Source organism: Globicephala melas, chromosome 1 (assembly GCF_963455315.2).
Source record: "Globicephala melas chromosome 1, mGloMel1.2, whole genome shotgun sequence".
Taxonomy (NCBI): domain Eukaryota; kingdom Metazoa; phylum Chordata; class Mammalia; order Artiodactyla; family Delphinidae; genus Globicephala; species Globicephala melas.
Genome location: NC_083314.1, coordinates 103087709 through 103108679, shown reverse-complemented (window position 1 = coordinate 103108679; position 20971 = coordinate 103087709). Strand labels below are relative to the sequence as shown.

Here is a 20971-nt window from a genome sequence, read left to right as displayed (position 1 = left end):
ATAGCTCTTTTGGTATTGAATTCCATTGCATACAGTAAAATACTGTTTGGCCATATAGAGTGACCTATGTTACATGCAGCAGCAGGGATAAATCTCTTAAATAATTATGCTCTGTGAAAGACGGGAAAAAAAAGAGTATGTCCGGTATGAGTCTATTTATATAAAACTCTAGGAGATTGCATATTAAAGCAAATTGGTGGTTGCTTGGAATTTAGAGGTGGGTAGAGCAAGGGAGAGGGTTGTAAAGGGCATAAGGAAATTTGGGGGTGATGGATATATATATTCCCTTATGCTGAAGGTTTCACAGATGTAAATATATGTCAAAACTTGTCAGATTGTAACTTCATAGACATCTTATTTTATGTGAATTGTACCTCAAAAAGACTATTTAAAAAGAAAAGCCCATAGAGGAATTAAAATGGAATACTATCAAATATAGCAAGAGAAGAACAACAAAACACTGGACAGTTAGAAAATAAAGAGCTAGGTGTTAAGCCCAGTCATAAACGTAAATGTAAATTGGTTAAACTAACATAGTTTAGTGCAGTAACCACTAGTTTTGTGAGACTGTGGAGCATGTGGAATGTGACTATTCCTAACTGAGATGTAAATGGGTTTGTGTGTTGTTCAAAGACGTAGTACCAAAAAAATAACACAAAATCTCATTTTTTAAAATACTGATTTATATGTTGATATGGTAATATTTCAGATATATTGGGTTAAAATATATTATTAAAATTAATTTATTTGCAACTATATGCCAGTAATATGGACAACCTGGAAGAAATGGACAAATTCTTAGAAAAGCACAACCTTCTGAGACTGAACCAGGAAGAAATAGAAAATATAAACAGACTAGTCATAAGCACTGAAATTGAAACTGTGATTAAAAATCTTCCAACACACAAAAGTCCAGGACCAGATGGCTTCACAGGTGAATTCTATCAAACATTTACAGAAGAGCTAACACCCATCCTTCTCAAACTCTTCCAAAAAATTGCAGAGGAAGGAACACTCCCAAACTCATTCTGTGAGGCCACCATCACCCTGATACCAAAACCAGACAAAGATACTACAAAAAAAGATTACAGACCAATGTAACTGATGAACACAGATGCAAAAATCCTCAACAAAATACTAGCAAATAGAATCCAACAACACATTAAAAGGATCATACACCATGATCAAGTGGGATTTATGCCAGGGATGCAGGGATTCTTCAATATATGCAAATCAGTCAATGTGATACACCATATTAGCAAATTGAAGAATGAAAACCATATGATCATCTCAATAGATGCAGAAAAAGCTTTTGACAAAATTCAACACCATTTATGGTAAAAACTCTCCAGAAAGTGGGCATAGAAGGAATCTAATATAATAAAGGCCATATACAACAAACCCACAGCAAACATCATTCTCAATGGTGAAAAACTGAAAGCGTTTCCTCTAAGATCAGGAACAAGACAAGGATGTCTACTCTCGCCACTATTATTCAACATAGTTTTGGAAGTCCTAGCCACAACAATCAAAGAAGAAAAAGAAATAAAAGGAATCCAAATTAGAAAAGAAGAAGTTAAACTGTCACTGTTTGCAGATGACTTGATACTATACATGGATAATCCTAAAGATGCCACCAGAAAACTAGTAGAGCTAATCAATGAATTTGGTAAAGTTGCAGGATACAAAATTAAAGCACAGAAATCTTGTATTCCTATGCACTAACAAAGAAAGATCAGAAAGAGAAATGAAGGAAACAATCCCGTTCACCATTGTAATAAAAAGAATAAAATACCTAGGAATAAACCTATCTAAGGAGGTAAAAGACCTGTACTCAGAAAACTGTAAGATGCTGATGAAAGAAATCAAAGATGACACAAACAGATGGAGATATATACCATGTTCTTGGATTGGAAAAATCAATATTGTGAAAATGACTATACTACCCAAAGCAATCTACAGATTCAGTACAATCCCTATCAAATTACCAATGGCATTTTTTATAGAACTAGAACAAAAAATCTTAAAATTTCTATGGCGACACAGAAGACCCTGAATAGCCAAAGGAGTCTTGAGGGGAAAAAGGGAGCTGGAGGAATCAGACTCGCTGACTTCAGACTAGACTACAAAGCTACAGTAATCAAGACAATATGGTACTGGCACAAAAACAGAAGTATAAATCAATGGAACAGGATAGAAAGCCCAGAGATAAACCCACGCACCTCTGGTCAACTAATCTGTGACAAAGGAGGCAAGGATATACAGTGGAGAAAAGATAGTCTCTTCAATAAGTGGTGCTGGGAAAACTGGACAGCTATATGTAAATGAATGAAATTAGAACACTCCCTAACACCATACACAAAAATAAACTCAAAATGGATTAGAGACCTAAATGTAAGGCCAGGCACTATAAAACTCATAGAGGAAAACGTAGGAACAACACTCTTTGACATAAATCAAAGCAAGATCTTCTTTGATCCACCTCCTAGAGAAATGGAAATAAAAATCAGAATAAACAAATGGGACCTAATGAAACTTAAAAGCTTTTGCAAAGCAAAGGAAACTACAAACAAGATGAAAAGACAACCCTCAGAATGGAAGAAAATATTTGCAAATGAATCAGTGGACAAAGGATTAATCTCCAAAATATGTAAACAGCTTAAGCAGCTCAATATTAGAAAAATAAACAACCCAATCAAAAAATGGGCAGAAGACCTAAATAGACATTTCTCCAAAGAAGACATACAGGTGGCCAAGAAGCACATGAAAACCTACTCAACATCACTAATTATTAGAGAAATGCAAATCAAAGCTACAGTGAGGTATCACCTCATACTAGTTAGAAGGGGCATCATCAGAAAATCTACAAACAACAAATGCTGGAGAGGGTGTGGAGAAAAGGGAACCCCTTTGCACTGTTGGTGGAAATGTAGATTGATACAGCCACTATGGAGAACAGTATGGAGGTTCCTTAAAAAACTAAAAGCAGAATTACCATATGACCCAGCAGTCCCACTACTGGGCGTATATCCAGAGAAACCATAATTCAGAAAGACACATGTACTTCAGTGTTGACTGCAGCACTATTTTACAATAGCCAGGTCATGGAAGCAACCTAAATGCCCATCGACAGACAAATGGGTAAAGAAGATGTGGTACATATATAGAATGAAATATTACTCAGCCATAAAAAAGGAACAAAATTGAGTCGTTTGTAGAGATGTGGATGGATCTAGAGACTGTCATACAGAGTGAAGTAAATCAGAAAGTGAAAAACAGATATCGTATAAACGCATTTGCAGGGCAGAAATAGAGACACAGATGTAGAGAACAAACGTATGGACAACAAGGGAGAAAGTGGTGGAGTGGTGCTGGTAGGATGAATTGGGAGATTGGGATTGACATGTATACACTAATATGTATAAAATGGATAACTAATAAGAACCTGTTCAAAAAAAATTAAGTTCACTCCCTTTTACTTTTTGATGTGGTTACTAGAATACTTAAAATTTATGTGGCTTTTGGTACGTTTCTTTTGGACATTTGTAGTCTAAGAAGTCCAATTAAAAGGCAAAGAATATCATACTGGATTAAAAAGTAAGGCCTAATTACGGTGTCTACTGCTGTCGTCAGGTTGAAGTACAGAGACACAAGTTGAAAGTAAAAGGGATGGAAAATAATATTTCACGCAAACAGTAAGCACAAGAAAGTTGATGTGATTGTATTAACATCAGATGAAGTAGAATTCAAGACAAGGAGTATTACCGGGTATAAAAAGGCATATTTCTTAGGGTCGAAAAAGTCAATATATTGGAAAATATAACATTCCTTTATTTGTATATTAGTAATAACAGTTTCAAAGTACATATTAAAAAATGACAAAATTAAAAGAGAAGCAGAGAAATCTACAATTTTAAATTTACAATTGGCTGTGGCTGTTTTAACATTCCTCATAGTAATCGATAGGACGAATTGATCTTAAAAAAACAGTACATAGAGGATTTGAACAATGCTGTCAGCTTGGCTTAAGTCACATTTACAAGACATCCAGTAACTGCACAATAGCCTTTTAAATGTACATAGGATATTCAACATGATGTTAACATAGCTTACAATAAATTTCAAATGATTGAAGCTCATATAGTACCTGATTGTAGTGGGATTTACAGAAATCTAGGAAATTACCAAATATTTAGAAATTTACACAATTCTGAAAAGCACATGAATCACAGAAGATATAAAGGGCATATTTTTGACTGAAAGAAAATACATCATATTTTAATCATACACCAAATGAAAATACATCTATATTTTCTTGGAATATAGAAGAAAATATAGAAATATTTTCCCCACAAGAAGTGCATGGGGGGAAAATAGTTCTATATTAGTACTTATCTACCTACACTGGAAAATATCTGTAGCAGAAAAAAAGAAAGGTTTAAAATTTCTGTCAAGAAAGAAAAAGAAAACATAAATTACCAGAATCAGGAATGAAAGTGGAGATATCACTACAGATCCTACACAGTGTAATAGGACAGAAAGACAGTATCACAAGCGTCGGTAATGCTGATAAATTCAGCAACTTAGGTGAAATAGACAAACTCTTTTATAAATCTAGTGAACCAAAATTGATATAATAGATTACCTCTATATTATAATATTATAGATATAGATTACCTTTATCTCTATTATCAAAATTGAATTTTTAATAATAAAAAACATCTTTTCATGGAGATTACTCAGGCATAGGTGATTTCACTCGTAGGTGGTTTTACTCAGGCATGGGCGGTTTCACTGTTGAATTTTATGAAACTTCAAAGTAAGAAATAATAGCCATTTTTTCTTTTAACCTTTTTTAGAAAAAGAGAAGGGGAATACTCCCTAATTCACTTTATGAAGCTACCAAAACCAAAATCTAACAAAGATAATATAAGAAATCAGGATTTCACACTAACATTTTTCATTAACATAAATGCAGACATTCTTAACAAGATATTAGCAGATCACTTTCAGCAGTATGTAAAAGGTAATTCATGATGACTAATTCAGGCTTACCTCTTGATTGTAAGGTTTAACAGTCGAAAAGGAATTCAGTGTAATTTATCACAATAGAATAATGGAGGAAAAAGAATCATCATGTTAATAGAAGCAGAAAAGGCATTTGACAAAAATACAGCATCCATTCATGATAAAAAGTTCTCAGAAAACTAATAAGAAAGGGGAACTTCTACAGGGTAGACAAGGGGCATCTACTAAGAGCCTACAATAAATTTCATTCATAATGGTGAAATATTGAATGTTTTTTTTTCCACTTTAAATTCAGTTTTATTGAGGTATAATTTCCATACAATAAATTGCATCCATTTAAATTGTACAGTCAGATAAGTATTGAAAGATGTATACACCCATGAAATCACTGACAGTCAAAATATATATCCATCACACATACTAGATTCCTCATAGCCCTTTGTAGCCATCCCTTCCTGTTTTATCCCCTTCTCAATCACTGATCTGCTTTTTGTCACTATTAATTAGTTTGAATTCTCTAGAATTTTGTATAAACAGAATCATGTACTATGTACTCTTCTGTGTTGTACTGCTTTCACTTTCCTCTTTACTGCTGAGTAGTGTTTGCATTTTGTTTATTCATTCAGCCATTGATGGACACTTAAGTCATTTCCCTTTGGGGACTATTATGAGTAAAACTGTTAGGAGCAATCATGTTCAAGTCTTTACGTGAACATCCACTGTTATTCCTCTTGAGTAAATGCTAAGGAGTGGAATGCCTGTTTTGTGTGGTAGGTGTATGTTTAATTCTTATGTACATTTAATGCCAAACAGTTTTCAAAAGTGCTTATACCATTTTACATTCCCACCAGCAGTATATGAAAGTTCCAGTTGTTCAGCATCCTCACCTTGGTATTATCTTTTTATCTCTTCTAATGGGTGTGTAAGTAGTTTCTCAAGGTTTTAATTTTAGTTTTTATGACTAATGAGGTTGAGGAACTTTGCTCTTTTTTTCTGATTGATTAATCTAGAGCTTTTGTGTTTCCAGGTAAATTTAAGTAATCAATTTCTTTAAAACAACAGTAACAACAACAAAACCTGCAGGGGTGAATGTTTTCTTCTTAAAATGAGGAATGAAGTAAGGATGTCTGTTTCCACAATTTTTCTAGCTTTTGCTTACATTAAGACGAGTAAAATAAATAAAAAGCATAAAGATCAGAAGGGAAGAAGTAAAACTGTATTATTCACAGTCAACATGATTTTTAAAATAGAAAACCCAAAGGAATCTAAATGATTTTAGAATGGTTTACAGGATACAGTTCACCATACAAAGATAATTTTTTTCTGATATTATTAGCAAAGTTTTGGAAAATGAAATTTAAAAAAATCCGTTTATAGAAACATCAGAAAGACAAAATATCAAAGAATAAATTTAACAAAAAATGTGCATGATAACTACATCAATAACTGCAAGGCATGGCAAAGAGAAATTAAAGACCTAAATAAATAGATACACCATGTTCATGAGTAGAAGGCTCAATGTGTTAAAGATGTCATTTTTCCCCTAATTGGGATGGAATTTATAAATCAGTCAAGCTGAACAGGCATTTACATTGAAAGTGATGAATTGGTCTACACTTTATATGGAAATAAAAAGACCTAGAATAACTAAAGCCATTTGAAAAAGAAAAAAAAGAGTTGGAATACTATTTCATTTCAAGAGTAAAGTAATCACAGCAGTTTAGTATAGCATGATTAGTGTCACAGAACAGTATTTATAAATAAACTCCTACATTTAGGGTCAGTTGATTATTTACAAAGGTCCCTTGGTCATTTAATGGTGAAAGGGAAGTATTTTTAACAAGTGGTGCTAGAACAGTTGGATACACAAATGAAAACGAAAAAAAAAATTAGAAACTCAAACCTTACTTCATGCCGTATGGAAAAAGATGAATTACATACCTAAACCTAAAATCTAAATATGCAAAGCTTTTAAGAAAAAAAATCCTAGAATGTATCCTCAGCCTTGGGGTAAATGAAGATTTCTTAGAAAAGGTACAAAAATACACTAACCATAAAGGAATACTTTACAAACTAGAGTCCATCTAAATGAAAACCTTCTCATCAAACGACATTATTAAGAGAATGAAAAGGCACGGCACAGGCTGAGAGAAAATATTAATATTCATTCAGATATCAATACATGTCTGACGTACATAAATACTTATATCCAGAGTATGTAAAGAATTCTTGCATGTCAAATACAAAGAGACTAATTTTTTAAATGGACAGAAGAAGGTACACGAATGGCTAATAAGCACATGAAAAGATTTATTAGTCATAAGGAAATCACAATTTATAACTAATATGAGATACCACTTCAGACCAACTAGAATCTAGGCTAAAGTTAAACAAATCGGTAATGCCAAATGTTGATGAGGATGTGGAGCAGCTGAAACTATATGCCATTGTTGGTGAGTGTAAAATAGTTGGAACACAGTTTGACAGTTTCTTTTTTTTCAGCTTCACAACAAAATGAATCAGTTATATATATACATATGTTCCCATATCTCTTCCCGCTTGCGTCTCCCTCCCTCCCACCCTCCCTATCCCACCCCTCCAGGCGGTCACAAAGCACCGAGCTGATCTCCCTGTGCTATGCGGCTGATGTTTCTGATGCAGCCGCATAGCACAGGCAGTTTCTTATAAAGTTAAACATAAACATGTCCTATGACCCAGTACTTCCATTTCTAGTTGTACAAATGTGTGTATAAAAAACTATTTATAATGGTCCCAAACTTGAAACAATCTAAATGTCTATCAACAGGAAAATGGATCAAGAAGTTAGTCATACAGTGGATTACTACTTATTAAGAGCAAAAGAATTACTATTAATACATGTAGCAACACAAGTGAATATTAAGAAACGTTATATGAAGCAAGAGAAGCCAGACGCAAAAGAGTATATACTATGTGATTCCCTTTCTGTAAAGAGCAGATAATTAATTTTCAGTATAGAAACCAAAATAATCGTTGCTTGTGGGTGTTGGGGATTAATAAGTATTAGGACATTTTCTGGGGTGATGGACATGTTCTTTGTCAATGAACAAAGCTGTAAAATAAATAACAATTTATTTGAAATAGTAGGCTACCTGTGGAAACCCATCAGCTACTTGTAGAGTTCTGTCTTTCTGCAATGTAAAATGTGAGAAGGGGAATGAGTAAAAATGTCCTGGTGGGCAAGGGTCTGGATATAGGATTTGACTTGTTGTAATAAGGAGATTGGACTTCACGATATTTACACTTAGAAAGGATTTTTGTTCCATTTGCATTTTTTAGGGGGCAGAGGGGGGTTACTACTGTACATAGGACAGTTTAAAACTTTACAATAATCTGCTTTAGAGACACCGAGGTCCTGAATTTTAGAGTCTCAGGAGTAGAATATGGAGAGAATGATATATGAAGCAATTAGACAATTTCTGAGTTATTTAGAAGTAGACTTTGGTAGAAGTATTAAGAGTTTCGGCCTAGAATCACTGGGTTGATGGATAGTAGTTCCATTAACAAAGGGAGCAAAGTAGAGAAAGTGATTTGTTTTTGTTGAAAAGAAAGAACAATCTGTTACTGTTTTCCTTTTTTTTAAAGTATGTTTAGGAATGATAATGTACTTTGTGACTAAAGAATGAATCAAGTGTTTTTGTAGTGATGGAGTAAAATTTCTTAAAGCCTGTTTCAACCTAAGAAGTTTATATAGATTCAATTTATTTTACCTTTTTGAACAAAGGAAACATTGAGTTTTAAAATTGTTCTGTGTTTTTCCTAACATAGAAAGATGAGAGTCTGTGTATGTTCAAACAGACCCCAATTTGAATAATAAGACCTTTAAAAACCAGTGACTATACTTACCTGGACAAATATGCAGTTGTCCAGATGGCTCAAAAAGGGACTTTTACAGACAGTATTACAAGGACATTTTTATCATTATCAGATACAAAACAGAATTTCATTCTTACATTCCAGCTTTTCCCAAAATGTTTCTTCTGACTTCACTAGAATTCTTTTTCCAACAGCATCTATCTCAACAGCCTTTCCCTGTCCAGACTTTCTTTCTCTACACGTATATTTGTGTCAAAGAAAAAAAGAATTTTAGAAGTGAGAAAAGTTAATGTTATTAGAAACTTAGTCTTGGGGAAATAATCTTATTCAAAACTATTTTGTAATAAACTAATTCCTTCTTTAGAAGCGTAACATTTCAAAGACACAGCTCTAACTAGTATTGGAATTGGATTTTATTGGAAGGAATTTTTAACTCTTTGGAAGTGGGGAGGAGGCTTGACAATTGTAAGATATGGTCTCTCTTGAGTCCATTTTTTTATAGGTGTGGAAATGGAATACCTCTTTAAGTTAGGTATACATGTTTCTGCCAGTGCTACTGCTTTTCTTTAATATCAGTATTATTGCTGAAAGTATGACTTTTTCTCTATGTAAAAGAACTGAAATCATTTTATAGATTCTGTTACATGTTATTCAGAATTCTCTGAGATTTCCAATTAATTTTTACATACAGACATTTTTGATAAGTTATTTCATTTTTTTGTAATACTTTGAGACTATTCCAGCATGTTGTTTCAGTTTGAATGTTTATGAGGGTCCTAACAGCATGTCCTCTTGCATAGAGGTGTAGAGGTAATGTGAGCCTTCCTCTAATTTAGTGTAACCTTCTATATTTTTCCAGCTCATGCATAAGTTACTTTTGACAACTAGGCTATGCAGCTACTCAGAAATGCAGAGTTATAGGCAGCTTTTACAGTAAACCTAGTAAGATTTTTTGTGTGTGTGCGGTGACTGTTGGAGTTAACTAAAGCTAGTAGAATAACACAAGTATTCTCTACCTGTATATACCTACGTTTCTGGTTTAACTGTTCTTTGAAATTTCTGTTTTCCCATATAGAATGCAAAGAGTATGAGCATTCATTTTTCTTAGCTCAGATTAACTTTATTTTATTTTTTTGTTTTTCTAAAGCCAGCAGCTTGTATAACACTGTGCTTTGCCCAGAAGTCTAACTAAAACTGCTTGAGAGTAAAACTGCTTTGCCTCTCAGTTATATTTTGATAAAGGAAGTTACGAGTGCTTTTTATAAATGTTTGAGTCTGGAAGAATTGGAGAATGAGAATGTACTTATATTTTGTTAAAATAGTTTTCACTGGACAGATGAAGTAAAAAGTTTTGAGATGTTGCACTTCAAGTTGGTATATACAGTTGAAAGTATAGAACTAGAAATATTGGTGAATGAGTGGGACTAAAATAATAGACATAAAATAGAAGTTGATTTTTGAAACCCCTTACTGGAGTGTCTATATGAGCAAGTAAAAATGGGAACGACTTGAGACCAGAACACGTTGGGACAGTCCAACCATTTTGGGAAGTGAATGAGTTAGCAGAGGGGTCAGAGCAGGTATCAAATGAGTCAGGGAAGTAAGGAAACTAGAAGTAAGTTATTAAGGATGCTGTGAGAACAGAGAGATTTGGTAAGGTTGAGAGGGCTCACAGCTCTTCCGCCACAGGTGGATTTAACAAATTACCCAGGATCTTGGTGAGACCCTTTTGTGTGAAAACTACAGTTAAAAAGCCAGTAGAAGACAAAAGTCAGTCAAAGAGAAAAGAGATGGACTGGGACTGTTCAAAAGTGAAGATGTTCACTTTAGAACTGAGGTAGAAAACTTTTAAGTTTGTATTGGAATGTTCACTTAGAAACAGTTTCTGTGTCTTGTTTTGAATTTGTGAGTAGAAGAGCTCCATTAAGCCAAAGGCTTTTTTAAGAAGGCATATATGGAAGACAGTATAAAGATTTCTACAATTTATATGCAGCTTACATGCATGAGTAAAAGCATTACTACATCTGTTGTTGAAAAACAGTTTTTAAAATTCTTTAGTTTTACATACCTAAACCAAAGTTTCTGTCTGGAATTACCTGGGAAGTGTAAGGGAAAGGATTGTGGAAAGAAGTCCAAATTATAGTACTTTGTCTTCTGAAGAATCATAGATCTGTAACCCAGAGAGACCCCATCTTCCTTACTTCTCTAATAGGGTCATAAATGGCCTACATGTTTCATAAGTTGAGGCCACACTTTGTTTTATTTATTTATTTTTGGCTGCGTTGGGTCTTCATTGCTGCACGCGGGCTTTCTCTAGTTGCGGCGAGCAGGGGGCTACTCTTCGTTGCAGTACACAGGCTTCTCATTGGACGGCTTCTCTTATTGCAGAGCATGGGCTCTAGGTACGCAGGCTTCAGTAGCTGTGGCATGCAGGCTCAGTAGTTGTGGCTCGCGAGCTCTAGCGTGCAGGTTCAGTAGCTGTGGTGTAAGGCTTAGCTGCTCCGCGGCATGTGGGATCTCCCGGACCAGGGCTCGAACCCATGTCCCCTGTATTGGCAGGCGGATTCTAAACCACTGCGCCACCACGGAAGCCCCAAGGCCACACATTCAGTGCCCTTTCTCTTTTCCAGGGTTGGGGTACTTTTATATATGAAAGTCAACTTAGTTTTATTTAAAGAAATCATCATTTCTCAATTTTACATTCTCATAGTATCATTATTTAAAATTGAGACTTTCATAATATTTAGCACTAAAATATGAATATTTAATAGCCACCCTTTCTGAAGCTATTAACTGAGAGGAGTATCAAGTAGTGTAAAGACAGAGTGTAAATGTTGTTAGTTACATGGCATTTGGAAGAAAAGAACAGATCTTCTCTAGGCCATTATATATTACCTGAAGTTTGTCTTTATAAGGGTCCTCCTGTAGTAGTGGGTTGAGACTACAGACTATGGAGTCATACTCCTGAGTTTTAATCCTTTTCCTGCCATTTTCTGTCTTTACCACTTAGTAACTCTGACCTTGGGCAGCTTAAGTACCTCTCATTTATAAATGGGATTGATGGGTTATAATAGCAGTCTTAAGAGTTGTAAAGTGCCTGGCATGTAGGTTACTTTCAGTGAATGTTAAATATCAACGCAAAAGAAAAGTACCTTCTTTTCTACAAGTTATTTATCATCTTCTTTAACTGTGAAAACTGTCCCATCTACCTTTTTTACTCAGTTGTTTTACTCACCATCCACTGACAAGAAATCATCCAACACAAATTCAAAACAATAAACTCTTGTATTCTTTTAATAATAGGTTTAGGCAGGTTTTTGCCTTTTGGGAATCATATTCTAAGAATCATTTGAAAAGGGAAGCATTTTTTTCGCCCTATATGTGTAGTGATGGGTAGTATCTTTATTGTGATTTTTTTTTTTCTTGCCTTTTTCCCTAAAGGAAAAACAGAAGTTTGCTGTTTGAGTTTCCTGATATCATAACCTATAATTCATGGGACTATACGTTGGACTGAATTATTTGTTCTTGTTATTCAAACAAATGAATGAACAAGAACACAGTCTATCAGATTGCTTTGCTAAGAAAAGGCCTTAGAAGAATATGCATTTGTATGTCAGTTATATGTTTTAAGGTATATGTGTATTTTTTGATTCCCTGCAGTATCATTTAACAGACCCAATGATGATTTTGTTAAAATAAGATGCCACAAAATAGGAAATTCAGCCTGTTTCTGGTAGGTTCAGGTGCCTGTGCAGATAGATGTTTTCCTTACTTACGAAAGGAAGTGTGGAGAGCTTTTTGTAGTTCTTCTTATTTTTGGAATGATGAAGAGCTAACCAGCAAGATTTTTCTGGTAATATATTCAGAAGCCATAGCTTACTACTCTTCTGTACAGAGTCAACTTAAGGGAATTTTTAAATGCATTGGCTGTTCGTTCATGTATATAAACTTGAGTGAAACTGTTAAAATATGACTTAATTGACACTTTAAGTTATACTTATCAGGTGAATTCACATATTATCTCTGATCATCCAGTAAAATCACTACCACATCACCCTCTTCCAGTCCTCTGCTCAGTCACTTTTAATCACATTACTGTGCTTTACTTTCTTCATAGCACTTAGTACAACAGAAAGAAATAAGAAATAACCAAGTGGAAAAAAGTATTACTTGTTTCATTATCATAGTCTTGCTAACAGCTGAGTTTCTGGCATGCATAAATGCATTCATTCAACAAACATTCATTGAATAAGCCTCAAGCCAGGCACTGTGCTAGGTGTGGTGGACATAAAGAGAAATAAGACACTACCTCCTCAGCTCTGTAAACAACTAATTTTAATACAGTGAACCTTAAATGTAGGAATAAAATGCCATAGGAGCTACAAAAAAGTGCTATGGGAAGAAATAGTTCTCCCCAGAGGTACTAGAGAAGTCTTGACTATAGAGATGATTTTTGAGCCAGTTGTGAAGGAAAGGTGTTCAGCAGGTAGAGAAAGTGGGGAAAATCACTATAAGAAATAATCTGGTTCATGTACTGGGTAGTCCATCTCTCCCACTAGACTACAGGACAGCATCAGGGATCTTACTGCTTACTGTTCACCGCTGTACCCCCAGAACCTAAAGAAGTGCCAGACATATTCTTGATAACTCAGTAATGTTTAAAGAATTAATGTTTGAATAAATTTTGAAGGCACTTAGAAGATCCCGATGGTCTTAGAATTTTATAGATAGTATTGAATGTTTTCTGGGGGTGTACTGTAAAGTACCAAAAATCATATCAAAATGGAGTATACATGCATATTTCTCACTGTGTAAGGATTCTTCAAGTTAGTTAGATTCTCAGAAATATCCTTGAGTTCTTAGAAGATTAAGAACCACCAAAACATCACATATTTTATTGATTCTTTAGTAAGTTCGGATTTTGGTTTTTTGTTTATTTTGTGTGTTTTGGTAAAGCTTTGGAATAAAAGCAGGAAACTAATTTGTTGTTTAAAATATATCACTTTAAAGCTCAGAGTAACAGAATAAGATAATCAAGTCCATGAGTGATTTATAGTAGATTTTGATAGTGACAAAACATTTTAGGTAGAGGAATGTGACCCATAGTGTGGAGCGACTGCATAATAATTTTTACAGCATTGCCTTCTTTGATTCCATTTTTTAGCACATTTTTCAAATTGAACAATTCAGAATTTCTCAGGTAAAATTATAATTAATTTTTGCTAAGTCAAAATTTTCACTTTTTTGTATTTTCCTTAGTCTTAGACTAAGTCTTAGACTCCTTATTAGTCTCTAATAAGACGATTGAATTGTAAGATAATTGTGTTCTATAGCCATTGACCATTTCTTTATGAAATTGCATTTTAATGTTTTTGATTATCACTTGCTACTCTTTACATACGCTATCCAGAAATATATTTACCCAATAGTAATCTTAATTGATGATTTCATTTAGTAGTAATTGGTGGATATGATTTTCTCTGTTACTTTGCAAACCTGGTTTTTGCATTTTTAGGAAGTATCCCAAGTATGCTCAGCTCTGTTTTTAAGTTCTTTATTAAAGTTTGTTTTGTGATTTTTTATGCAAATAAGGAAAATCAATATACTAAAGACTGTTTCTTTAATGTCTTTCAGCCAATGGTAATGATAGTAAAAAATTTAAAGGAGAAGATAAAATGGATGGTGCTCCTTCTCGTGTACTTCATATTCGGAAATTACCTGGTGAAGTGACAGAAACTGAAGTTATTGCTTTAGGCTTACCTTTTGGTAAGGTGACCAACATCCTTATGCTGAAAGGAAAAAATCAGGTATATTTCTTTCAGGACTTATAAAATGTTAAGCCTCAACTATCTAGCAGGTGTGAATTAGCTGTTGCCTGATGAAAGGATAGTATATAGTAGGTTACTTTTCTTAAAGAACATGACAGAAGTCTTACTCTGACTTCTCCTTGTAGCTGTGTTTGGGAAACTAATGGTAGGGAGCTAAAATGAATAAGTCACCGTAGTTTTCAAATTTTGCCTTTTAAATTCCCTTTAGGACTCTAATTGAACTACTGGTCAATGAGATTGTAGGAAATACAGATGAAATACTTCTTTTATTGTGGCTTTGCTCTTTGTAATATCGGAAATCAGTAAGGACACTAGCAGCATCTTATCCTTTAAGCTTATCCCAGGGAAATATTTATCTGATAGCATTAGAAAAAGATAGTCATTAGTCCCAGATATTCTATATTGAATAGTTATACCTGTAGCAGTAGGGTCCAGGTATATTAAAAATCAAATTTTGTTTTAAAGTTTCTAATGATACCATTTAGAAGAATTTAGAGAAATTTAATGTTCTCTTAAATATAGTTAATATCACTAATAATATGACATTTAATTTTTTTCTTTGTTAAATTGTAAATGCTTTAAAAATGACTTGGTGTTCTCTTATGTTTTCTAGGTTAGGAGTGGTAAAATTCTGGTGCTGGAAAATGTTTAGATTTTATTTTCTCTAGCCTTTGTTGAAATGGGTACATTTGTAGTGTATGGAAAATCAGAGGTGGAAGTACTTTGTATTCTAAGAGCTTCTGAGTTTAGCTTTAATTGTATCTCTAAACTTCAGTAAGAGATTTCTAATTCTACCTACTAGAGCATCTAAATGTAACTTGAAAGGTTATATTCTAGATACTGATTTTTCTAATGAACCAAATAGATTACACAGATATTGAAGTTTATTTGAATTTGATTCATAATATTAAGATTTTTGCTATTTAAATTTTCAGGCATTTTTGGAACTAGCAACAGAGGAAGCAGCTATTACTATGGTTAATTACTATTCTGCTGTGACACCTCACCTTCGTAACCAACCGATTTATATTCAGTACTCCAATCACAAAGAACTAAAAACAGATAATACATTGAACCAAGTGAGTATGTGTAGGTACATAAATAAAATGGCCTAGAACGTATTAAGAATCTCATAAACATATTAGCAGAAAAAATTTTTTTTAACCATTCAGAAGATTTTTCTATGAGCATTTTCTTGTTTTTTGTTTTCTGGTTTTTTTGTGGCATTTTCTTGTAGCATGTTAAGTATTAACCATTATGTTAATTTACAGAAAGTATGTGTGGTCTCTTATTTTCATATTTTAAGTTAATACTGGATAAATTAGTTAAATAGCATTTTTTTCAGTGCTTTTAAGGTTCTGGTCAAAGTGTTCTTTTTCTTTGTGCAAATTAAAGTTTTTGTATAGATACTGTCTGAGGTAGGACTTAAGTATAAACTGTTTATGCAACTCTGCTGCTTAGACTTCAGTGTACGAAGTTCAGTCCCTTTGGTTATTTGACTTTTTATAGGTCTTAATTTCTTATGGAAAAACTCCTACTGAGGATGTGTTAATGGTTTTCCTGGGGGGAAAAATGTAAGAATTGAGAATATATGTTGAGAATATGTGTTGATCTTTTAAAAATGTGATGTAGAAGATATTAATTATCTAAAATTATTTTTTTAGAAAAAGTATAAGAATGGTTTTAGATCTAAATACATAGGATTGCAATAAAAACTGGTCTAAAAGCTCTTCAAATGTAGTTTTTAGCTAATTATATCTGTTTTAGTAAAATCTAAACTGTGGCTCTTATCAAAAATTAAATGGAAAATAATTTCTCATAGATTTTAACCTTTGTAAAAAATAATTTAAGGTCATTTTGATAGTTCATGAAAAATAAGCTTGTAAAACTTTTTGCCTAAAAGATAAGGCTAAAATTTCAGTTGTTTTTTTTAATTTGATAATTTTCATTTCTTTTGAACCAGAAGTTGTACTTCTCAGAATTTATCATGAGGAAATATACCAAAAGAAAATATGTATTCTCTGTTCTTTTTATTTAGAGTTTAAAATGGCATTTAATATCCCAATTTTATTTTACATGTTAGTATTTTCAGTAATTAGTGAATGCATTCTCATTTAAAAAGATTCAAATGAAAATGATGTGGAAAGAATAAAGATAAGGCATCTATAGATAGATAGATATATGTAGGGGAGGGGGATTTGTAATTTCAAATAGGATAACCAGTGGAAGCCCAACCAACAAGTGACATTTGAGTAACAAACTTCAAAGTGATTAGAGAAATAAGGCACTTACTGAAATCTTGGGTATGTTCCAAACATAGGGAGCAGTCAGTGCAGTGTTCTTATGTTGAAAAAAATTTTTTTGACAGCCATATTTTTGATTTCAAAAGTTCTTCTTTTCTTTGATACCCTTTTTACCTCGTAGTTGGTCATTCTTTACAGTTACTAATTAATGGTATTTTAAAATACTTGACTGTATCTTTTACTTTCTTTAGAATTAGCTGTTACGTTTATCTTGTTCCCTCTATTCTTCTCTTCCTCCCACCCACCCTCATTGTCTGTTTATATTTCAGAATGGACAATTAGGTTTTATTGGACTTGCATGCTTTCCTCTAGAGTAAGGTAATGAGGACTTGGATACTAACCTGGGATCCCCCCCAAATGCCAGAGGTCTTTATTCTTGGCCTTCAAAACTCCTTTTAGAGTTTCTGTTCTTTTAAGGGAGTGTTTAGTTGTTGTTGCTTTTGTTTTTATTGTTTAATAATAAGTTGGTTGATGGTGAGGAGGAAGAGGATGTTTGTTAGCCATACTTTCTGTTAACCCTTTTATTTTCATTCTCCTTCCTCCTGTGTACCTACCAATTTCTAATTTGATTCCTATGGATGCTACCAGTGCAAACCCTGTTTTGCTACGTGTTCACTGTGTCTTCTGTCCATGCATTTTCTGAGTTTTGGGAATTTGATAAAATTATTCTGAGCTAGTGATAACCTTTTCTCTTCAGTATCTGCATTTATTCCATTTTGTACTTATTTATAGTCATTTTAATAGTGTTTTATAATAGAAGAGAGAAATGAATGTGTGTGTCAATCATGAATTCTTCCAGAACCTTTCATCAAATCAGTAGGTTCTGTGAATTCACTCTTTCCAATATCTGCCCAGTTTTCTTCTTTCTTGCTACTTCATTTGCTCAGACACAGTCATCTGCAGCAAATCCTTTTCATGCTCAGGGTAAAAGCCCTTTGAGATGAGTACTGTTTCTGTCTTATGGCTACTCCCACCCTATTTTCCTGTGCTTCTATCCCAGTAGTAATTGTAGCGCCTATAACCTGGCATGCTTTCTCTTATTTTGTCTTTGGAGGCCATTGTGCTTCTGTGCTGTCACTTTGACCTGGAATATTGTGGCCTGCCTGCCTTTGTACCACCTTTCCATCCCTTACTTCACATGGCCACTTGTTAGACATCTTCAGGTTTCCCATTAGTTAGTTTCCTTGAAAGCCATCCTCTGATCCACAGAGTGGATAAGGTTTGGATTAAGAACCCTTAATACAAATGAAAATCACAGTGAGATACTGCCATGTATACCATACTGGATAAAATTAAGACCAGTAATACCAAGTATTGGAACAATGTAGAGAAGCTTGAACTTCGTAAATAAGTGATGAGAATGTAAATTGGTAGAATCATTTTTAAAACCTTGAAATATCTACTAAAGCTGAGCATATACATATTCTTTGACTTAGTAATTTTTACTAGTCACGTATCTGAGAAAATACATACATATGTGCATGAAAAGATATGTATAAGAAAGTTCATGGCACACTGTATGTAATAGCCCAGAGCTGGAAATGATCCACATGTTCAGCAGCTGTAGAATGTGTTATGGTATATTTATTCGTTGGAATACTGACTGGCAAAAAGAATGAACAAGCTACTGGTGTCTCTAGAACTTGGATGAACATCATAAAAATTATGTTTATTGGAAGAAGCCAGATCAAAGTAGAACACATACTATATGGTTCCATTTATATAACTGGGAGAAAGCATGTGTGTGGCTTCTGGAGTGTTGGTAATGTTCTATTTTTTTATCTAGATAGTCCTTTTACAGATATGTTCTATTTGTGAAATTTTATTGAGCTGTATATACTTATGATTTGTGTCCTTTTATGTGTATATGATTGTTTCAATATGAAGTTTAATTAAAATCTAGGTTGGCAAGCCAACTCTGCTCCATGAATTTTTTTTTTTAAATGTATGAAGAGGCTTCTCTGGTAGCACAGTGGTTAAGAATCCACCTGCCAATACAGGAGACACGGGTTCGAGCCCTTGTCCAGGAAGATACCACATGCCGCAGAGCAACTAAGCCCATGCACCACAACTACTGAGCCTGCTCTCTAGAGCCTGCAAACCACAATTACTGAGCCCACATGCCACAACTACTGAAACCCACGCGCTTAAGAGCCCGTGCTCTGCAACAAGAGAAGCCACTGCAATGAGAAGCCCATGCACCGCGATGGAGAGTAGCCCCTACTCGCCACAACTAGAGAAAGCTCGCGCACAGCAACGAAGACGCGATGCAGCCAAAAATAAATAAATAAATGTGTTTATTTATTTAAAAAAAAATGGAGGGAGATGCAAGAGGGAGGAGATATGGTGATATATGTATAGCTGATTCACTTTGTTATAAAGTAGAAACTAACACACCATTGTAAAGCAATTATATGCCAATAAAGATGTTAAACAAAAAAGCTACACATAAATGAGTCCAAAAATGTATGAAGTTACTTGTTAGTGATAATAGAGAACATAATTGTTAAGGTAAAAAAGGAAGATGGAGAACAGTGAATAGTATTGGAAAGAAAAGTATGCAGTAGATAAGTACTTAACATGTTTGTATGGAGTACATATATACATATGCTTGTGTATGTAGGGAAAGCAGACAGGGTGACTGAGTTGCAGAGGAAACTTAACTTTTTATACTGTTTGGATAGTACACCATGATCAAGTGATTACTATTTTAAGAAGACGTTCCATTATTTAAAGTAGCAGATGTTATAGAGTTGTTCTAAGTTGTGATATTTCCATGCTTATTATAATAAATGTATATAAAGACATGTTCACTAATGAAGAAAGTGAACAGTGAGCTACTTGCAATGAGCTACTTAAAATACTTTATTTAAATATGTATTGGGTTAAATATGTTCAGATGTTTAACAAACATTGCTCTAGAAATCTTTTTATCCCTCTTTTTTTATAACTATATTCTTTATAGTAGTGTAAATGTGCCCATTGTATTAAATATTTATTGTATGTTTCAAAATGTTGGATTTGAATTAACAAGTCACTTTAACATAAATTTATAGGTCATATTTTATTAGCATTTAGATGATGAAGTTTGACTAGATGAGTGTGTGATCTCTTTGAGTACCAAGCTATATGATTTCCTGGTTATATAATATTTCAGTGAAATGACCATCCTCCCACCTTTTTTGAGATATAATTCACATATACATTGTGTGGGTTTTAAGGTGATTTGATATATTTATATTTCGCAAAATGATAACCACCACCACATTAGTTAATAGGTCCAGAAAAAATGTGACACTTCATGATTTTGGGGTCATATTTGCATAGGGCCATGCTAATCTCTGTGTTGTTCCAGTTTCAGTATATGTGCTGCTGAAGGGAACACTGATCATTCCTTATTATCATAAATGTTCTCATTCTTTTGTATCCGCCTTCCTTTTCATTCATCACTATGCTCTGTTTATATTCCTGTTCATCTGCCAATACAACTTTTTCAAACTATAAAGCAGTGTAGAGGTATTTGTCATTATTATATCTAACAGTTATTTGCCTTTATATAGGTTTTCTGACCCCAGATAAGGTAGAAAGAAATTATTCCTTATCAGTGAATCTGTCAGTAATAATAGGAAAGGCATAATAGTAATAAAGGCAGTCTTTTTGGAACATTTAACATATGATTTAGTTGACAGATTTCCCAAAAATACTGTATTTTTTCAGTTCCATATATATTTTTTTTCACATTTTAAAATCTCAGAAATCAAGATATGTCTTATAATAGTTGATCTGTCATAGTTCAATTATAAATATCTTCCTAGTCCTACGTAAAATTATAGTGTATTAGATACCATAACATGTATGGAAAATATTCTTCATATTTTATTTTGAAGTATTCCTGAAAATTTTATGGCTTTGTAGTATGGTATACATCAATTTCTGTTCTAAAAATTTTGGTTTCAG

General features: G+C 33.6%; 1 protein-coding gene and 1 non-coding gene across 5 annotated transcripts in view; one reads left to right on the top strand and one right to left on the bottom strand.

Annotated features, from left to right (window-relative positions):
- PTBP2 (polypyrimidine tract binding protein 2) overlaps nucleotides 1-20971 on the top strand; it is an 83396-nt gene that overhangs the window by 25646 nt on the left and 36779 nt on the right. For all 4 annotated transcript variants that reach the window (XM_030868759.3, XM_030868758.3, XM_030868757.3 and 1 more), the window contains exons 4-5: nucleotides 14518-14690; nucleotides 15647-15790. In XM_030868759.3, coding sequence (XP_030724619.1) covers nucleotides 14518-14690; nucleotides 15647-15790 — 317 coding nt within the window. The remainder of the gene's footprint in view (nucleotides 1-14517; nucleotides 14691-15646; nucleotides 15791-20971) is intronic.
- On the bottom strand, nucleotides 20298-20399 carry LOC115859968 (U6 spliceosomal RNA). Its single transcript, XR_004042285.1, has one exon. It is a non-coding gene; the product is annotated as a U6 spliceosomal RNA (small nuclear RNA).